Raw genomic sequence first — 18,422 nt, forward strand, 5'->3', positions numbered from 1 at the left:
AGACGGAGAGAGGAGAGGAAAGGAGGAGAGGAGAGGAGTAGAGGAGACAGGGGGAGAGGAGATGAGGTGACAGTGGGGCGGGGGGTGGAGGAAGGGAGAGGGGGCTACAGAGATGTCAGAGAGAGAGAGAGAGAGAGAGAGAGAGAGAGAGAAGAGAGAGAGAGAGAGAGAGAGAGAGAGAGAGAGGAGAGAGAGAGAGGGACAGAGAGGAAAGGAGAGAGAGAGGAAGGGGAGGAGAGAAAGAGAGGGAGAGAGAGAAAGAGAGAGAGGAGGTTAAGGGGGAGGGCGAGTGCTTAGTGACAGAACTTTAGACATGAAAAACTCTCAACAAATGAATTGTAGTGTAAACTGGGAACAGGGCTGGTCATAAAGTCTAGATGGGATTAGACATGAGACGGTTGAGGCAGTAGTATCCCGCTCACCCACCACTTGCTGTCTGCATCCAGACAGAGTTACATTCAGAGGGACAGTCATATCAGACAGAGTACATTCAGAGACAGTCATATTCAGACAGAGTTACATCAGAGACAGTCATATTCAGACAGAGTTACATTTCAGAGACAGTCATATTCAGACAGAGTAGCATTCAGAGACAGTCATATTCAGACAGAGTAGCATTCAGAGACAGTCATATTCAGACAGAGTAGCATTCAGAGACAGTCATATTCAGACAGAGTAGCATTCAGAGAGCAAAACGTTTAGACAGAGTTACATTTAGAGGGAGTTCCATTCATTTTGTGAGCCCATTTTTACAATGTGTGTTGTGTGTTTTTGTCTGTATTTGTCTGTGTTTCAGAATTGTTCTTGTTTACTGTGTACGGAAAATCATACTGCTGCGTCTAGTTTAGTGTCTGTTTTCTGTTGTCCGTGGTGCTATACGTGTTAACATCCGAAATGGAGACCTGCATGCGTGTTTTACTAGCTCTGTGTGGGGTTGTGTACGTGTGTATCCGTTTAACAGGGAGAACCGTGGTTTCTCAGCTCTCCTGCTGACTGTGCAGAAGGTCAGGCTGACATTGATTGTGTGGAGAAAGGTAGAAGTCAACAGTGTCGTCACGCCCAACCCAAACCCTGCCTCTGCCACAACACTAAGCCAAGCAAAGTGGCACACAATAGAGATGGATAGCAGCTGAGGAAAAGGCATGGGAGAAGAAAGAGACAGAAAGACAAAGAGAGAGCGAGAGATGGAGGGAGTGTTGGCACAACAGGCGAGAGACGGGACAGAGAGACCGAGAAACAGAAAGAGAGGAGAGAGGGGCACAAGAGAAAGGCAGAGAGGGAGGAGAGAGTAAAAAAGATAAATAGAAACATAGAGGTAAATAGAGAGGAGGGAGGGGAGGAAAGTAGAGAGAGAAAGGTAGAGGGACTTTCAAAAAACTGCAAACTACATGACTGATATGAACTGAAAACATCCTGTTCTCTCCCCCTCCCCACCCCACCTCTCTCCCCCTCCCCACCCCCACCTCTCCCCCCCCCTCCCCACCCCCACCCTCTCTCCCCCTCCCCCACCCCCACCCTCTCCCCCCCTCCCCACCCCACCTCTCTCCCCCTCCCCACCCCCACCTCTCTCCCCCTCCCACACCCCAACCTCTCCCCCCCTCCCCACCCCACCTCTCTTCCCCCTCCCCACCCCAACCTCTCCCCCCCTCCCCTCCCCCCTCCCCCACCCCACCTCTCCCCCCCTCCCCACCCCACCTCTCCCCCCCTCCCCACCCCACCTCTCTCCCCCTCCCCACCCTACCTCTCTCACCCCTCCCCAGGAAAGGGTGACCTCATCGGGGCCAACATGTCGGTCGACGACCGCGTCATCAAGACCAACGCTGATGTCAAGGCCCTGACGTACTGCGAACCTGCAGTGCATCAACCTGAGGGGGCTGTACGAGGTGCTGGACCTGTACCCAGAGTACTCCCCACCGCTTCGTTCAGGACATCCAGCAGGACCTCACCTACAACCTCAGAGAGGGGCACGAAACCCATGTGAGTGCCTGAGCTGCAGGCTCCAGGGTGGGGGTTGAGGGGAAGGCCCCCTGGCAGGCCTGGAGGGGCATATTGGACTTCCAGTTCCAGGATCCTGTCACAGAATAGTGTGATTTTGCTCTAGACATCACATGCTGTGTTGTGGTGTGTGTCTGTCTGTCTGGCCAGGGGTCTGGCTCGGTATATTCATATAATATATATGTGTACTAATAATGAAGAATACATGTATTATTTCACCATTGTCACCACTACTCGGTTCATGCACATATTCCACCATGCTGTTAGAAGTAATTATGTTTAAAACTGTCCCACAGAATGCAGGAATAATGAAGGCAATAGTTTGTGAGAGTGATAGAGGGAGAATGGAAGAGAGATGGAGAGCAGAAATAGCTTCATCTCCTGGAGAACACTGCAGGAGTAATTACAATCAGGTGTCTCTTCAGCTTCTCTCTCTTTCTCCCTTTCTCCCCCCCCCTCTTTCTCTCTCTCTCCCTCTCTCTCTCTCTCTCTCTCTCTCTCTCTCTCTCTCTCTCTCTCTCTCTCTCTCTCTGTCTCTCTCTCTTTCACTCTTTCACTCTCTCTCCCTTCCTCTCCCTCTCTCTCTCTCCTCTCTCTCTCTCTCTCTCTCTCTCTTCTCTGTCTCTCTTGCTCTCTCTCTCCCCTTTCTCTCTCTCTCTCTCCTCTCTCTCTCTCTCTCTCTCTCTCTCTCTCTCTCTCTCTCTCTCTCTTTCACTCTCTCTCTCTCTTGCTCTCTCTCTCTCTCTCTCTCTCTCTCTCTCTCACTGCTGTCCCATTTACGCACAAACACGCAAACACACAGACACATAGACTAAAATACCACTTCCAGTACACACACCGCTGCAGGGTGACAATTAAACTAATGTTCGGAGGGGCATCCTGAAACTGAGGTCAGTGTCTTTGTGGGAAATTAAGTAATTACCCAAAATGGGGGGGGGGGGTTTCAGTGCGAGGCCAAGGGAATTCTTGGAAGACAGTGTTGCCAAGTTCTGTTTGTTAGGGCTGTGGTTACTGTTCCACTGTGGCCATGGTTACAGTACTGGGTTAACATGATGTTGTCTTTTCACTTCGTATGTCCCGGCTCTCACTCTCACTCTTCTCTGTTTCCCTCAAGGTCATCTCCAGAATGGTCAGCAAACCATTAGATACTCAGGTACTACTCCAAGCACACACACCCTCACACACACACACTCACACACCCATTATTATTATTTTTATAATCTGTTGGATGCCTCGACCTAACACTAATGCTGAACAACAAAAATTACTTTTTTAATGTGCCCATTTCTTCTTCTTTAAGACCAGTCCCACTGGAGTTACCTTCTTGATTCAGAGCCCGTAAATAGCTCAGAATAATGATGTTGAAAACTTCCTCCGAAATGATTTTCCCTGACAGTGCGTTCAGCTGCAAAAGAGTTTCCTCTCCTCTCTCCCTCGCTCTCCTAATTGACACAACGGCTCTTTGGGACATAATGACTGGAGTGCTGATGGAGAGCTTGGTGGAGGAGTGTTATGGGGGACGGAGGGATGAGGAAAGGATGTTAATTGATGGCTAAGCTACGAGTTCATTGATTGACAGACTTTCCGAGGACATTTTGGATCCGTTATTTACGTTGTTAAAGTTCTTAAAATGAACCGTGGTCTTATTCTCAATAAATATAATTCCTAAAGACCATTGGAGGTCAATCATGAATAACATCATTGCATCAGTAACCTCAAACTAACCTGATTTAAACTCAGAACATTGGCAGGAAATCAATAAACACGGTATTTCGGTTTTTGTCTATCCAATTTTACGAGAGGAACCTCATGAGAGTTCTAGCACTCTACAGGGAGGGTGATTACGGTGGGGGTGTTTATTATTGAACCGCTTGACCTGAAGCCGTGAGGGTCAAAGGTGACACTGGTCGTTAAAAAATGAAGGCCGAATATTTGATATTTCTTATGCACAGGTCTTTTTCTTTTTCTTGGCACTAAGCCTCTCAAAAAGAAAATTGTTGGAGCTCCAAAATAATCACTGAACAGACCACTCTCTCCTCTTTCATGGTATAATTAGACATCAGCATCAAATTCAGTTGAATCCAAATGCAAGCGCTTACTATAAAGAGGGGGGGAAAGGCGTTAGCAGCCGACAGCAACTTCACAGACTCACATAAAACCTGAAAAAAGGTTCATCTTCCTCAAGGCGACCGAATGTTCTTCAGCGAAGAATTAAAGTAAAACATACACTATGTCTTTAACTTTTGACCATGTCTGTCTCTCTCCTGCACCAAGGTTAGCCTCTGATGACCTGTCCCAGTGTTCGAAGTGTAGGCTATCTAAGTGTGTAAAATGTCACCGTAAACTCAACGTTGTTTCGCATCTCCTTTCCCTCTGCTCTCAGACCGGAGGGAGAGGGAACGGGATTCAAGGCTATCCATCCATCATCGAACGCACGGAGCAGGAGCAGGAGGAAGAGGAGGATGAGGTTGTGTGTGTGTCTCCGTCACCGACGTGGGACCGAGGGGTGCCCCCCAGGGACGGGTCCAGCGGCAGGCTCCCGGCGGGCCGGGACAAGCAGGACAGCCGAGCGGAGCAACAGAGCAGCGGGAGATCCAAGAGGAAGATCAAGATCCATCAGACAGCCATCACCATGCTGGACCCGTCTAACCTCAGCCCCAGGTGTGTGTGTGTGTCTGTCGTTCTGTCTGTCCATCTGGTATGTAGTCTCACAGTCATCTAATGTGTGTGTGTGTGTGCGTCCTGCAGGGTAGTGGATGGTACAGAGGACAGTGATGGAGCTGAGAGCTCCCCAGCTTTCTCCTTCTCCCCCAGTCGAGCGCGTCCGGTCAGCTGTCCTGACAACACCCCAACAGGAGCCCCGGCCTCAGTCCCAGCCTCAGCCCCAGCCTCATCCCCAGCCTCATCCCCAGCCTCAGCCCCAGCCTCAGCCCCAGCCCCAGCCTCAGCCCCAGCCTCAGCCACAGGTCTCTACATCCATCACAGTAACCGTAGAAGTCATTTAATCTGCTGAGTAACAGTAACAAGGCAGATATGATATCACTTTCTGTCTGAATTGCGTTGCAGACATTCTGCAGGTCAGCACTGCAGAGTTAGCAGCCAAGGCGGACGAGACCAGGGGACGACTACAACACCTTGACCAGGAGGTACACGTCTTTCTGTGTTTATGTGTGTGTGTTGGTGTGTGTATGTATTCATGTGTTTGTGTGTGTGCTCATACGTGTGTTGGTGTGTGTATGTGTTGATGTGTGTGTAGGGTTGGCTAAAACATTCCGCATTACTCAGGTGTGCTTCTGGCGCTCAGGAAGCCCCCAGCCATATGCCCTTCTCTGGTGGGGAAGAGATGGATGGAGAGATGGATGGGCGAGGACAAATAGAGGAGGGAGAAACAGGTAGAACAGCAAGAACGTCCCCTTGACCATCTCCAGGCGATTCGGGGGAGAGGTAGAACAGGACAGTGTAGCGTCACAGACGGAGAATGCTCTGGAACGCTGTGTTGCGAGGTGCCTCAGAATGTTCAGGCAGCATTCTGGAATTTGTGGTTTCTCTCAGTTCTACACACAGCGTCATATCCCATGGCTTTGATTGGCAGGTGGCTAAATTGACATTAGGCTTTTGGCAGGTGAGGCGCGGTGTATGGATCCCCCTGTGGTGTCTGACTGTATCACCTGGTCTGAGCTGATGAAGAGAGGGAGGGAGAGAGGGAGGTGTTGAAGGGAGAAAACAGAGAGGTAACTAAAAAAGAAACAGAAGAGGAAACGAGGATGAATGTGGAACATGAGGGGGCAAGGCCATAAGTGCAGAATCCACCTCTCTCTCTCTCTCTCTCTCTCTCTCTCTCTCTCTCTCTCTCTCTCTCTCTGTCTCTGTCTCTCTCTCTCTCTCTCTCTCTCTCTCTTTCTCTCTCTATCTGTCTCCCTCTCTCTCTCTATCTGTCTCTATCTGTCTCCCTCTCTCTCTCCCTCTTTCTCTTTGTCTCTGTCTCTCTCTCTCTGCGAGGACAGTGTTTGACAGGTTGTCTCTCAGCATGGTCTGCAAGCTTTGTAATCCTCACCTGAGCCAGACCATGCTGGTCGCCGTGGGTGACGGAAAGGAGGAAAAGGAGGAAGGGAGGGGTGGTGTGGTGTAGGGGGAGTTAGTTCGACCCCTAACCCCCTCTCATCCCACAAACACCACACCCCTCTGGTTGTAGATGCCTTTCCTACTCAAGTACAGTTTGTTTTCGAGTCATAAACCCAATTTCAAGGACAAATAAAGTAAAACAGCTTTATACTGTGTCTGTGTAAGGTGTAAAACAATTCCATCTTGGCCATATCTATCTGGATCAATAATTGCCTTCTTTGCAGTATATTACCATCCTCAATTATGTCGGAAATCCCACTAATGCTAGATCAGCCAACTGCCCAATGGTCTATGAACTATAACATCTGCCCTTTGAACCCTAAGCTTCCCGCCTCACGATTGATGCACATTCTCCCAGCAGGACGTGGATGACTCATTAGTTTGGAGGAACACAAGGCCAAAGGGGTGACCTCTACTTCCTGTAAATCCTAATCAACACCTTGGCAGGAGATCTGGAACAGTGACAGGCTCCCATGAACATATCAACCTTCAGTAATTCTCCTCAGAACATTAGGATGTTGACATACATATCTGATCCACACGGTAGAACGTTGACTCACAACTACAGTACCACAAACACACCCATGCACACCGTACGTCACACCATATTCATTATTATGGTCTATCAAGGATCTATGCATGATCAAGAACCTTAGTACTAAGGTAGCTCTCAGTTCTTACAACTGATTCATGGGCAGAAGGTTTTTCATTCCACCAACGGCTCTGGAGAGAATTTAGGGTTATGGTCTCATTGGAAGCGTATGGGTGAAGTTAACCTTGAGACACCTGGTACCTGGAGCTGCTGGTCTGTCAGTCCGTCTGTAGTTCATGTTTGTCTGTTTCTATCTCAAAGGACATGCTGTCTGTCTTAGAGGTGACATGAGGCTGAAATTGTGTTGGCGGCAAAGCTGATTGGACTGGCCTGCCTCACTCAGCGCTTCTATTTTTACCAGAGCCTTAGTTTATTCTGTGAGTTTCATCTGTCTCAGGAGAGAGGCTGGGTTCGGGGGGGGGGGAGAGGGGAAGAAAGAGAAGGATGGAGAGGGGTGAGCAAGATAAGATAGGGAAAGATGGAGGCCTCACTGCTCTCGGAGCACTCACGGAGCAGTGAGGCCTCTACAGTATGTGCCTGGCTGGTTCTCCTCCTGACGCCTCCTGACTCCATGACATCAGCATGATTTCCCAGTGTACCACGGCTGTGTGCTGACGCGTGCGTCCGCTTGTGTTGAAGTGCATGGCGTGATGGATCACTCCGCTTGCTTTGAGTGACACGGGCAGCTGGCACGTTGGCAGGGAGCCTTCGCCGTTCCCTATCTGGGAACACCAGTGAAATACTGTAGTACTAATCACCCCATGGTCTTACCACCAATCAGAACAGAGGGTGGTATAGACCAAGGCTTGTGTTGATAATGGGAGTCAGGTGGCTGAGTGGTTAGGGAATCGGGCTAGTAATCCGAAGGTTGCCAGTTCGATTCCCGGTCATGCCAACTGACATTGTGTCCTTGGGCAAGGCACTTCACCCTACTTGCCTCGGGGGAATGTCCCTGTACTTACTGTAAGTCGCTCTGGATAAGAGCGTCTGCTAAATGACTAAATGTAAATGTAAATGATAATGCACAAGTCATAATTGCTCAAAATGGCTGCCTCGAAACAGACAATATTACCTGATCCAGAATGGCTGTCGTAATAATGGTTGATTTAGGGTGGCAAGGATGGAATTGATGGTTCTCTATTGGTTGATTGCCATTGATAAGAGTCAAAGTGTTACCAATTTGGTAGATCCTCAGGCATGGTCTGAAAGGCAACACCTAAATGTCAGCCTGTTGTATTTTCTCTCGAATGTCCGTCTGTGACAGTGGCACTGTGTGTGTGTGTCCTTAGGTGACCTCTCTGGGGAAGGAGGTAGCGGACCTGGGGCGCTTGATGAAGGGCATGGCCCACCTGATGGAGTCGCTCCTGTCAACGCCCCCTTCAGTCTGCCCCACCCACTTCTCCCCCAGACACTCCGCCTACCTTTCACACCCCACCCCCCCTCAGTCTTACCCCTCTCAGACTGCGCCCCTCTGGACGGACACGGCCCTCGCCACCGCCTCTCCTGTCACGCTCGCCCAGCGGCACCTTGGGATACGACACGCAAACACTGACTCAGCCGTCCAGCCTAGACCACCGGAGACCCAGCTGAGGTACTCCTGTCCCGGCCCAGCCCCGGGACCCCGCTCACCCCCCTTCCTCCCGTACAGCCCCCTCCTGCCAGCCCTGTCCTCCTCCTCCCTTACGGACACCTCCACGGAGCCCCTGCTGCCCCCCTCGCCCCTTGCCTTGTCTGGGACCCGCCTCTACAGGACGGGGGACGCTAGCAGCAGGTCACGGGCGCACAGTCTGGAGACCCCTCCTCCACCTCCGCAGGAAAGGACACACAGGGGCGTTTCTGCCCTCCTCCACAGCTCTGGGAGTCTGCCTCGACCCGGCGGGAGGTACCTGTACAGGGATTTGTAGCAGACTGTTGTGGACCAGACTCTATTGTGGACTCATGTGGACTAATTGGTGGCCTGGCTTAGGTATCTGTAGACAGCTACAGACTGGACAGATAACCAGGTTCCAGTATCAGCAGTGTGACTGTGACAGGAACGCACAGAGATCTTCTATAGCAACTTCTCATTTCCTTTGGTTTCCAAGGCACGTTTTTTAAAATATAAAACAATATAAAATAGCATGGGGGAAAGTAAAGATGCTGCAGCTAGCTAGGTGCTGTAGTAATGTTAGATTTACATTGTAGAGATATTAGGATATATCGAGTTGTACTGTAGATGCACGATGGGTGGCAGAATGATGGTGGCTATGACCCCCACCCCGCCACCCCCCCACTACCTCCTTCTCCCCCAGGCCCATAGGAGAAGAACAGCAGGAAGACAACGTTATTGAGGACAGCGGGATTAAAGGAGAGTGGATCTGGGCTGGAGGAGAAAAGGATGGAGGAGGTGGAGGGGGTTCTTTCCTGCTCCTTGCCCACGGCTCGTTTCAGGTTGGCTGGGTTGGATGACAGAGTGTGTGGGGAGGGGAGGGGGGGTGGGGAGCGGTAGATGGGAAGGCTTCCAGTTCTTTACCCACTTCACCCTCCATCCTGATTCTTTTGTCAATGTCTGGTCCACTGGATATGAGGCTGTCTGGCTGGTGGCTGGCTAGCTGGTGGATGGGAGGCTGGCTGGCTGGCTGGTGGATGGAGGGCAGACTGGCTGGCTGGCTGGCTGGCTGGCTGGTTGGTTGGCTGGTGGATGGATGGATGGAGGGCTGACTGGCTGGTGGATGGAGGGCTGACTGGCTGGTGGATGGAGGGCTGACTGGCTGGTGGATGGAGGGCTGACTGGCTGGTGGATGGAGGGCTGACTGGCTGGTGGATGGAGGGCTGACTGGCTGGTGGATGGAGGGCTGACTGGCTGGTGGATGGAGGGCTGACTGGCTGGTGGATGGAGGATTGACTGGCTGGTGGATGGAGGATTGACTGGCTGGTGGATGGAGGATTGACTGGCTGGTGGATGGAGGGCTGACTGGCTGGTGGATGGAGGATTGACTGGCTGGTGGATGGAGGATTGACTGGCTGGTGGATGGAGGGCTGACTGGCTGGTGGATGGAGGGCTGACTGGCTGGTGGATGGAGGGCTGACTGGCTGGTGGATGGAGGGCTGACTGGCTGGTGGATGGAGGGCTGACTGGCTGGTGGATGGAGGGCTGACTGGCTGGTGAGTGAGTGTGAGGCTAGCTGGTGATGGCTGGATCTGAAGGAGAAGAGGATGGTGTTTGAGAGAAAAAGGGTGAATTGTTGGAGTCTGCTCTTTAGCGCTGGTCCCCTGGGGGAAGGAAAGGGGGGAGATGGGGGTGGGAGGTGGAGGGGAGAGAGGGGCATGTAGTGCCAGGGGCGACAGCCCCTGCTGTCTGTTGTCAAACTGTGCACAGCGAAGGGACTCACTTCCTCTTTCTTTCTCTTGTTCTCCTCTTTCTCTCACTCAGTCTCTCTCTGTCTCTGTGTTTGCATGCCTCTCCAAGCCTTTTCAGTTGTGCCTGTAGACACAAATTAACACGCTGCATGTCACTGTATGGAAATCCAGCTTGCCAATTATCTATTTAAAGGAAACTTGGTTCATTCTTTAATGAACACGGCATTTATCTACGCATATTTATAGGCTCTGGGTCTATTTATAAGACTGAGCAATTTTTAGGCCTAGCCAGGAAAAGATACCCCTGTTGGGATAAGGCCTAAAGACAACTATTAATACATAATTTGTTGATGAATTTCCATCCATATTTTAGAATCTCCCCCGGTTACCGACTCTGAGATCCATATCCTTGAAAAATCAATTGAAGGCAATATTTCAACAGTTTCAAAGCACAAGAGAAATATTTTTTTTTATATTTCTATGAATGTATAGACACTAAAGATGTATTTTTTTACCTTGTGAGTTTAAGGGGTAAGGGGTAAACTATTTGAGTCATGTGATCATAAAGGTGGTTGTGTGTGTTACATGAGAAAAAAGAAAAAAGAGCTACATACTGTAGAACCATCCGTAACAACCTAAGAACCTATGAAAAATATATAGAATATGTTCTGGTTTTACATGGAAGCCTTTCTGGAACCCTAGAGAATACTAAGGATAGTGTAGTGTATATATATACGTATATATGCCTTTATAGGGTTTTACAAATGGTTCTGCCGGATATAGCAGCAATGAGCACAGACAACACAATGCATATTCCAGGTTTTCCCTGTCATAATGGCTCTAGAATGTAGGATTACCTCTTGGCGTCTCTGCATACGGAATGTACTGTAATCAAAATACCTTTTAATTTGAATATTTATTAGACAAAACATGTTATGCTAATAAACAACAAATATGACTTTCATGTTATTATTTTGTGCATGTCGTGAGGTGAATTCGTCTTTCATGAATAACAATGGTAGAAATGATACGTTTCACATTCCACAAAAGACAGCAGAAATACACCGTATGGGATCGTGAATCACTCTGTATACATTTCCGCTTCAACGTCTTTCCGGCAAAAAACGTGGCACGTCCTGTCACGACACAGCACGGGCCACTTTGGGCTTTCCGGACCAAATCCACAATGGTCAGTTGGATCACTGACTTTTCAGACGACAATAGATGCTCCGTAGCTAATGAGGTCAAACCAGACCCTGTCATGTTCACCTCATTAGGCGATGATCACACTGACCCAGCGGAGTGAAGGAGATGACTGGGGGAGAGTCGTGCGTCGAGGAATCCACAGAGCGCACCGGGCCTCGGGAGGGAGACATCGTTTCTAGAACGTTCCAAGTACCTAATGCAGGATGCACACTGGACCTTGCGATTCTTAAATGGAAAATGTGTTATTCTCTCTGTAAAATTCCCACCTCCCTTGGGTAATACCGGTTGAACATTGTAGGTTTTAATCTGCTGTATCTACACGTCAGGAGACGTTACGTTGGTATTACCCATGCTAACATGCTAACTTGTCTTTCATATGTATCAGGTGTGTCCAGTTTCTGTCCAGTTTTCCCTTTCTCATGCAAGGAATAAGCACCTGCTTTCTCTCTCTCTCTCTCTCTCTCTCTCTCTCTCTCTCTCTCTCTCTCTCTCTCTCTCTCTCTCTCTCTCTATCTCTCTATCTCTCTCTCTCTCTCTCTCTCTCACGCACAGACATACATACACCACCTGTATACAAACACTTCAGTCAGGATGTGCCAAGCAGACACGAAGGACACTATTTATGATGACAAACACATTCCCTGTCACGCAAAGCATGCGATTTGTCTTTGTTGTGTGCACTCACAGCGGTGTGGATGAGTGTCTTTGTCAACTCTTGCAACGGTTGACCAGAGGCGAAAGGCAGTTGTCATCACGCCTGTGCGGTGAGGGGGGTGGGCGGGGCCGAAGGGGCTGTGTGCCTAGGTTGGGTTGCGTTGACACACCTGTCGAGGGGTCCAGCTGCTTCCAGCCAGCTTCATACTGTCTCATGGAGGGGAGGGGGTTGATTCAGAGGAGCTCAGTGTATAAGTGTAGTATGAAAGTAAGCATTTGTGTGTGTGTGTGTGTGTGTGTGTGTGTGTGTGTGTGTGTGTGTGTTAATATTGGTTTGAAGTGATGGTTTTTGTTTTCAAAGAAGGGAGGTGAGAGGGGCCACACATAAGAGTTAATGAAGATGACAGTGTGTGTGTGTGTGTCCTCGTGATTGTGTGTTTGTGTGAAGGCTGGGGAGGCAGAGAAGATGTGTGCTGAGAGAGTGTGAAGCTGAGCAGGAGGGAAGGCTATGGTGACAAAGCACTCCATGGGAGTGTGTGTGTGTGTGTGTGTGTGTGTGTTTAGCAGGGGCGGGGGGAAAGCATGTTTGGATGGTGATATGTGTGTTTAGTGTAGCCTTCTACACATCTGTGTGGAACTTTGTTTTTTGGCTTGAGTTTCTGAGTCCCATCCATTTTTAATGGTGGACAAACAATCCCATCCTGTTTATGCACCATTTTCTCCACCTGCTATATGCCTCATATTTTATTCACTACTTCCCACCTCTTTTGTCATTAGAAGGGGGGGGTTTGACAAATGATTGTCTATAAAACTGTAGACACAGACATGATGAGAGAGAGATAGAGGAAGAGAGAGAGGATATCGAGAAGAGAGGTGCTTCAGCAGGGAGGATGAGATAGTCATTAGGCGTGTCAACATTCCCTTCTCCCCAAATTCCCCGGTCTGGGGATTAACAAAGTGTTATCATTTGACATCCAATTGCATTACCTAAACTCATGTCTCAATATAGTCTTAATGTTGTATATTCAGATCGGTTATTACCACTGTTATGTATCACTCTGAGTTGTGTGTGTGTGCAGCTGTGGGGTGTTCGTGTTCCTCTTACTGATGTGCTATAACCCAAGCCATTGGTTTTCATTCTACTTTTTGGTCAATCGTTGTACGAACCACACACTCATACACACGTATATACACACACTCATACACACGTATACACACACACATACATAAAGAAATATTACACACATTTTCTTCCATTCAAATAGCACTTTGTCCCTGTGAAAAGAGCCTCTCTTTTTTTCTCATACTTCGCCCCAGATTTCAGTACAAAAACACCCTCTTTGCAAGAGAACTTTCTAAATCTCTCTAACGGATGTGTAGTGTATGCTATGTTTTGGTTAAGTAGTCTAGAATAGGTTGAACAGAAATGTAGATCTGGTTCATTTATGTTTACAGGTTTTGTTACTTTCAGAGAGATTAATCTGTCATTGTACATGTGAGATGAACCATACACATTCTCTTAAGTGTGTGTGTGTGTGTGTGTGTGTGTGTATGTGTGTGTACAGGGGGTGGCTCGGGCTAGTAAAAGGGTTCATGCATGTAGGCTTTGCATCCCTGCGTTCTGCTCGTCGAGCTCGTCGAGCTGAGGCGGCAGTGGGGGCCAAGGGCTTTAAGACGAGAGGAAGGCTTGCGGGACGACCGCGGCTTTGATGAATGAGTCTTAGAGCGCAGCTCCCCCGAGTGTCCGCTCCACTCGGCGGGAGAAAGGAGAGAACAATGCGCATGCCGGAGAGGGAGATTAATGGTAGCCTCTACTCTAGATGATGTGAGCCTCGCTCGGACGCCATGGTGACTTCTGAATTGCCTCTTTTGTTGCTCACTTATCAGGGACTTGTCTTCCGTTTTCAAGAATGGGAATTGCACGATATCAGCTTCTTCACTGTTGTCGGCCCCCAGAGTCTGCTGAAGGCCAACAGCTGCTCCTCCATTGACTAGTGTAGGCTAGTATAGGCAATGTATTCAAGTATGCATCTGATAAAAAAAATACCCTGTTACTATTGTGTCTAACTCTTTTTATTCAAAGCTTTTGGCTCCTGGTAGCATAAGACATTATGACATACGGTGCAGTTTATGACTGTGCCTGACTGAACAATGTGCTAGGCCTTAGGAAGCTGTTTTGGCTTGTCCTGGAGCCTGTATAAGGTGATGGAGTAAAGACTTCCCAGTCTATCCATCGCCAGTCTTCTGATTATGTAACAGCACACTGTGAGGTGCAGATAAGTGAAATCTCCAAATGCAGAAATTGCTTTGTGTGCGTCTCACACGCTTGTTAAAAAGCGACGATGCCACTGCTTGGATCGTCAATCACTCATGCGACCGCGGCAGCGGGAAGGTAAATTGGCTTACACGCAGTGCCGGAGGAAAATCTGCCCACTATGCATAACACAAGGTCGCGCATATTTTTCGATGCATGCAGACCGAAAGGCGCACCTCAAACTGTACAGGCATGACTGAAAAACATTTCAGCAACTTTAAAAGTAAAAAAAAAAAAAAGTTAAGCTGAGCTCTGAGCTTATAGGTTCAGAAGGCATAATGCATTTCGATCTCAATTTAAATGTTTGATTTTTTACCACCATAACAGCTGTCTTGAGCTTCTGATCTGAGAAACCTGGACCATCATTTTCCCAACCTCATACAGCTGGAATCTTTTGCTTCTCAGAAAACCTTTCTTTGTGCCTTAAAGTTATACCATCCTCGCTAGGCTATTCTAGCAACCCACATACATAACCAGATACAGAAGGAGGAGTTCACAGGTAAGCTTCAGGATTTAAGTGCTCCTCTTATCTATGCTAAAGTGTTTTGTCAACAAATACGAGACATTCTGAAAGCATTTTTCCGACGGCGTTAATTGTAGACAGTACGTTTTCTTGGTCACATTCAAATGCACTTCATCCCCACTAAATGTCAAGCCTGACTCCTGAATCTCAGCTTTGCTGACTAGTTGCACAGCAACCATATTTGGCCTTTGTGTGAACAACCACAGTATATCAACCACAGTGGAGGACCATCATCTATCTAATAGGCTATTGTAGCATCATAAACCAGACTTACAGCCTGGCAGATTCTTACTAGAATCAGTCTAAAGGAAAGATGCAATTGAGGATAGACACCCTGCAGGAAAACGAGAGAGGGAGAGCTGAAGGGAGAGCCACGGAGGAGGGAGAAGGGAGGGAAAGAGGGAGAGTGATAAGAGTCGTGCCTCCTGTGTTATCATGTATGTCTTTGACGTGTCTACCGGCAGGCTGAGACTGTGACGAGGTGGGGACCCTGGCCTGATGGCCTGCCAGTATTCCTCAGCCTCATAGCCAACACACAGAGAAGGAGGAACCGTTGAGGGAGGCTAAGAAGGTGAGAGAGAGTGAGAGAGTGAGAGAGAAAGAGAGAGAGAGAGAGAGAGAGAGAGAGAGAGAGAGAGAGAGAGAGAGAGAGGAGGAAGTGGAACAGACATACTTTAACACAGAGAGGAGTAGGAGGGTTTGACACAAGACGAGGGTGGGGTGGAAAATAATGGGTCGGAAAAGTGGAAAAGATAAAGATGACATTGCTGAATAAGGAGGAGAAAGTACACTGAATTATTTCAGGGAGTGATGGGGCAGGGTTTATTGGAGAGCTATGCTAGGCACAAGCTAGAGATATGACACAGACCTTTCAGCGTGTGTTACAATATTTACGATCGTATCCACAGTCTAGGTGGTTTAGTGAATGGGGGAAATAGTATGGGGAAAATATCACATATTTGAAGTAATGTTATAGTGTAAGTGACTACAGGTAAGTGACTACAGGTTCACGTAATCCAGTGCATTTAGTGACAACCAATGGGGACTCACATGAAGTAAACATTAAGTTGTTGTTACTGGGACTCTTGGTATTACGTAAAAGGACTCTTTCAAACACAACTAACAGCACAATGAAAACAAGGCCATTGTGGGACACTAGATTATCAGACAATGGGCTGTGGTTAAGCCTCATACTGTATAGGTAATCGTATACGCCTAAGAAGGTCTGCTGCCTCCGCATGTCGAGAGGTGTCTGTCTTTAATATTACATTACCCTGTAAGCCTCACTGTGGCGGCTTTAATGTTGCCTATATTTCCCCTGGTCAGAACATCCCTGAGCAGTCATGTCTGATGTCAGCATGCTGTTCTGTGGCCTCTTCCAATTGAAAAAATACATTAGCATGTCAGACATCACATGAATATTGTATTTCCCACAAGCAGTTGACAAATGTCACTATGTCAGTTTCCAAGGGCAACCTCAACTGGAGTTGCTGCTGGACAGTTGACATCCATAAGCATCACTTTAGAAGTACAATATAGCGGTCTGCAAGGTGTGTGTCTGTGTGTGTGTGTGTGTGTGTGTGAGTGTGTGAACAAAGGTGTCTATGTCATGGTCACGGGTAACAATTGCACTGGTTTGTTTGTTTGTTTGAACATGTTACAAATAGGCTAGATTTCATGATATCATGATACACTCATGGGCCATTTAAGGACTTAATGTCCTTTAACGTCTGCTGCACTGACACACCGATCAAATTACAATGTTTATGGATGTCTCTGACCTCCTTTCCTTCCAGTTCTAGCAGGTCTTCCGTGACGTCTTACTACGTAAGTAAAACAATACCAGAAAAAAACAAAACACAGGCTGACAAACACAATCATTCTATTGATCTGTGCACTGTTTTTTGGGGGGGTCTTTCTTAGAAACAGTCAACATAGCCAATTCTCTTCAAATGAATGTCCAATTCCTAAGAACATTACCAACCTCCCTCCATAATGGGTCACTTCTGCGCAATGTCGTTTGTTGCAATGTTTATTGTAGATAAAGGCAGAATGGTTTTTATTCATTTACCTTTTCTTTGACCATCCATCTGATGACAGAAGACATTAAATGTTTTGTGTTGGCAATATCTGCATATTTGCTACAACGTCACAGTTGTACGTCACATCTTGGCCAGGTCGCAGTTGCAAATGAGAACTTGTTCTCAATCTAGCCTACCTGGCTAAATAAAGGTGAAATAAAAATAAAATAAAAAACTGTCAAAGAAGAGAGGCTGTGTGATGATTAACTGTCCTTTAACCTTTACAAATTGTCACTAAAGTTATTAGCTTCAAATAAACAGAATGGATTGCCTTTAAAAAAGGATCAGTAGATTCTAGTTTGTCTTTACACCTCAAGATTTTACACAATAGAGTGGTTACGTAACCCTAGTAGGCGCATTAATCATCATTATGCTGTTTATGGGGCATCCTGCCATTCAGTTGCCTTGGTCCCTGAGGGACCAGACACACTGTCTATAAGTTCCATTGAATATCCAGTATGACCCTTTACAGTGACATACTTGACTGGGCTAAGTGCGCTGTAAGATGAGAAAAGCAGCAATGCCAGAGGACTGGAGGTTAACAGGATCCAGTGCTGCGGGCAAAGAAAAGGTTCTTGAAAATATGTCTGTAATTCATCCATCATAACACTCCAACATTGAGCTGCATTTTGTGCAGTATATAATACATACTCATTGCTGTGTGACTTTATAACCTAATTAAGGTAGAACAGACCACCGAATATATTGATCAAATGATGGATGAACCTAGAAAAAATAACACAATTACAAACAAAAGAAATTGGTTTCTAGAACTGTAAAGGTCTCCAAGCAGAGATTAGTGACTTGTCAGTAAACTGTTGGTCAGCAATGTACAAAATCTTATATGGACTGAGGCAACCAGTTTTCAGACAAGTGACTCATTACACCTGCCTCATACATCTTCACAACACTTGAGAATTCAACAGCAATTAGCTCAGGAAAATGTTTTTAGTAGGAAGGACACCAACATGAAAACAGTACAATACTAATAACATTATGATAAATTAGAGGTCAGAGGATGAGTTGCACTCAGAACAGTAGAATAATACTGTTGTCAGTGGATGTAGGTTATAAAGAGTGAGGGCACCCTCTGCTGGTACAGATCTGAACCACACAAATATTCGACAATCCTTGCATCCCTATTGTATTCCATTGAAGAGTTAAATGTTCAATTCCTTTAACAGATTTAGCATAGCCTATAATTGATACATAAATCGGAGCTAAAACAATGATTGCTAAAGCTAATTAATCTGTACGTGCAGTTTTTGTATCAAGTCTAGAGAGGAGCACACCTCAGAGTAGCTTAATTAACAAAAACGTAATTCACCATTAATATGGTGTGCATAAATTCTCTGTTACCTGATCTGATCATTATCCACAGGAAATAAACTGTATGCTGCTCACAATACTGAGTGAACATTCTTCACTATCATACTCATCATAATCATCATCATCATCATCTTCATCATCATTCTTGTCACTATCTGCCTATCAGCATCAGTATAACATTTAATCATAGATTGCCTAATATGGGGGCTCTGATTTTATCATCACCATCAAAATCATTTGAAAAAAAAAATATAGAAATGCCAATGG

At 47.2% G+C, this 18,422-nt stretch overlaps 1 protein-coding gene across 1 annotated transcript in view; it reads left to right on the forward strand.

The window, feature by feature from the left end:
* Positions 1-8,613, forward strand: part of kcnh8 (potassium voltage-gated channel, subfamily H (eag-related), member 8) — a 30,580-nt gene extending 21,967 nt beyond the window's left edge. The window contains 10 exon segments of the mRNA XM_067256306.1: positions 962-1,034; positions 1,761-1,849; positions 1,851-1,910; positions 1,912-1,977; positions 3,110-3,148; positions 4,379-4,656; positions 4,744-4,829; positions 4,932-4,961; positions 5,062-5,141; positions 7,999-8,613. Of these exon segments, the coding sequence (XP_067112407.1) occupies positions 962-1,034; positions 1,761-1,849; positions 1,851-1,910; positions 1,912-1,977; positions 3,110-3,148; positions 4,379-4,656; positions 4,744-4,829; positions 4,932-4,961; positions 5,062-5,141; positions 7,999-8,613 (1,416 nt within the window).
* Positions 8,614-18,422: the final 9,809 nt, after the last annotated feature.

The sequence above is a fragment of the Osmerus mordax genome, chromosome 18 (genome assembly GCF_038355195.1).
Source record: "Osmerus mordax isolate fOsmMor3 chromosome 18, fOsmMor3.pri, whole genome shotgun sequence".
In the NCBI taxonomy this organism is placed as follows: domain Eukaryota; kingdom Metazoa; phylum Chordata; class Actinopteri; order Osmeriformes; family Osmeridae; genus Osmerus; species Osmerus mordax.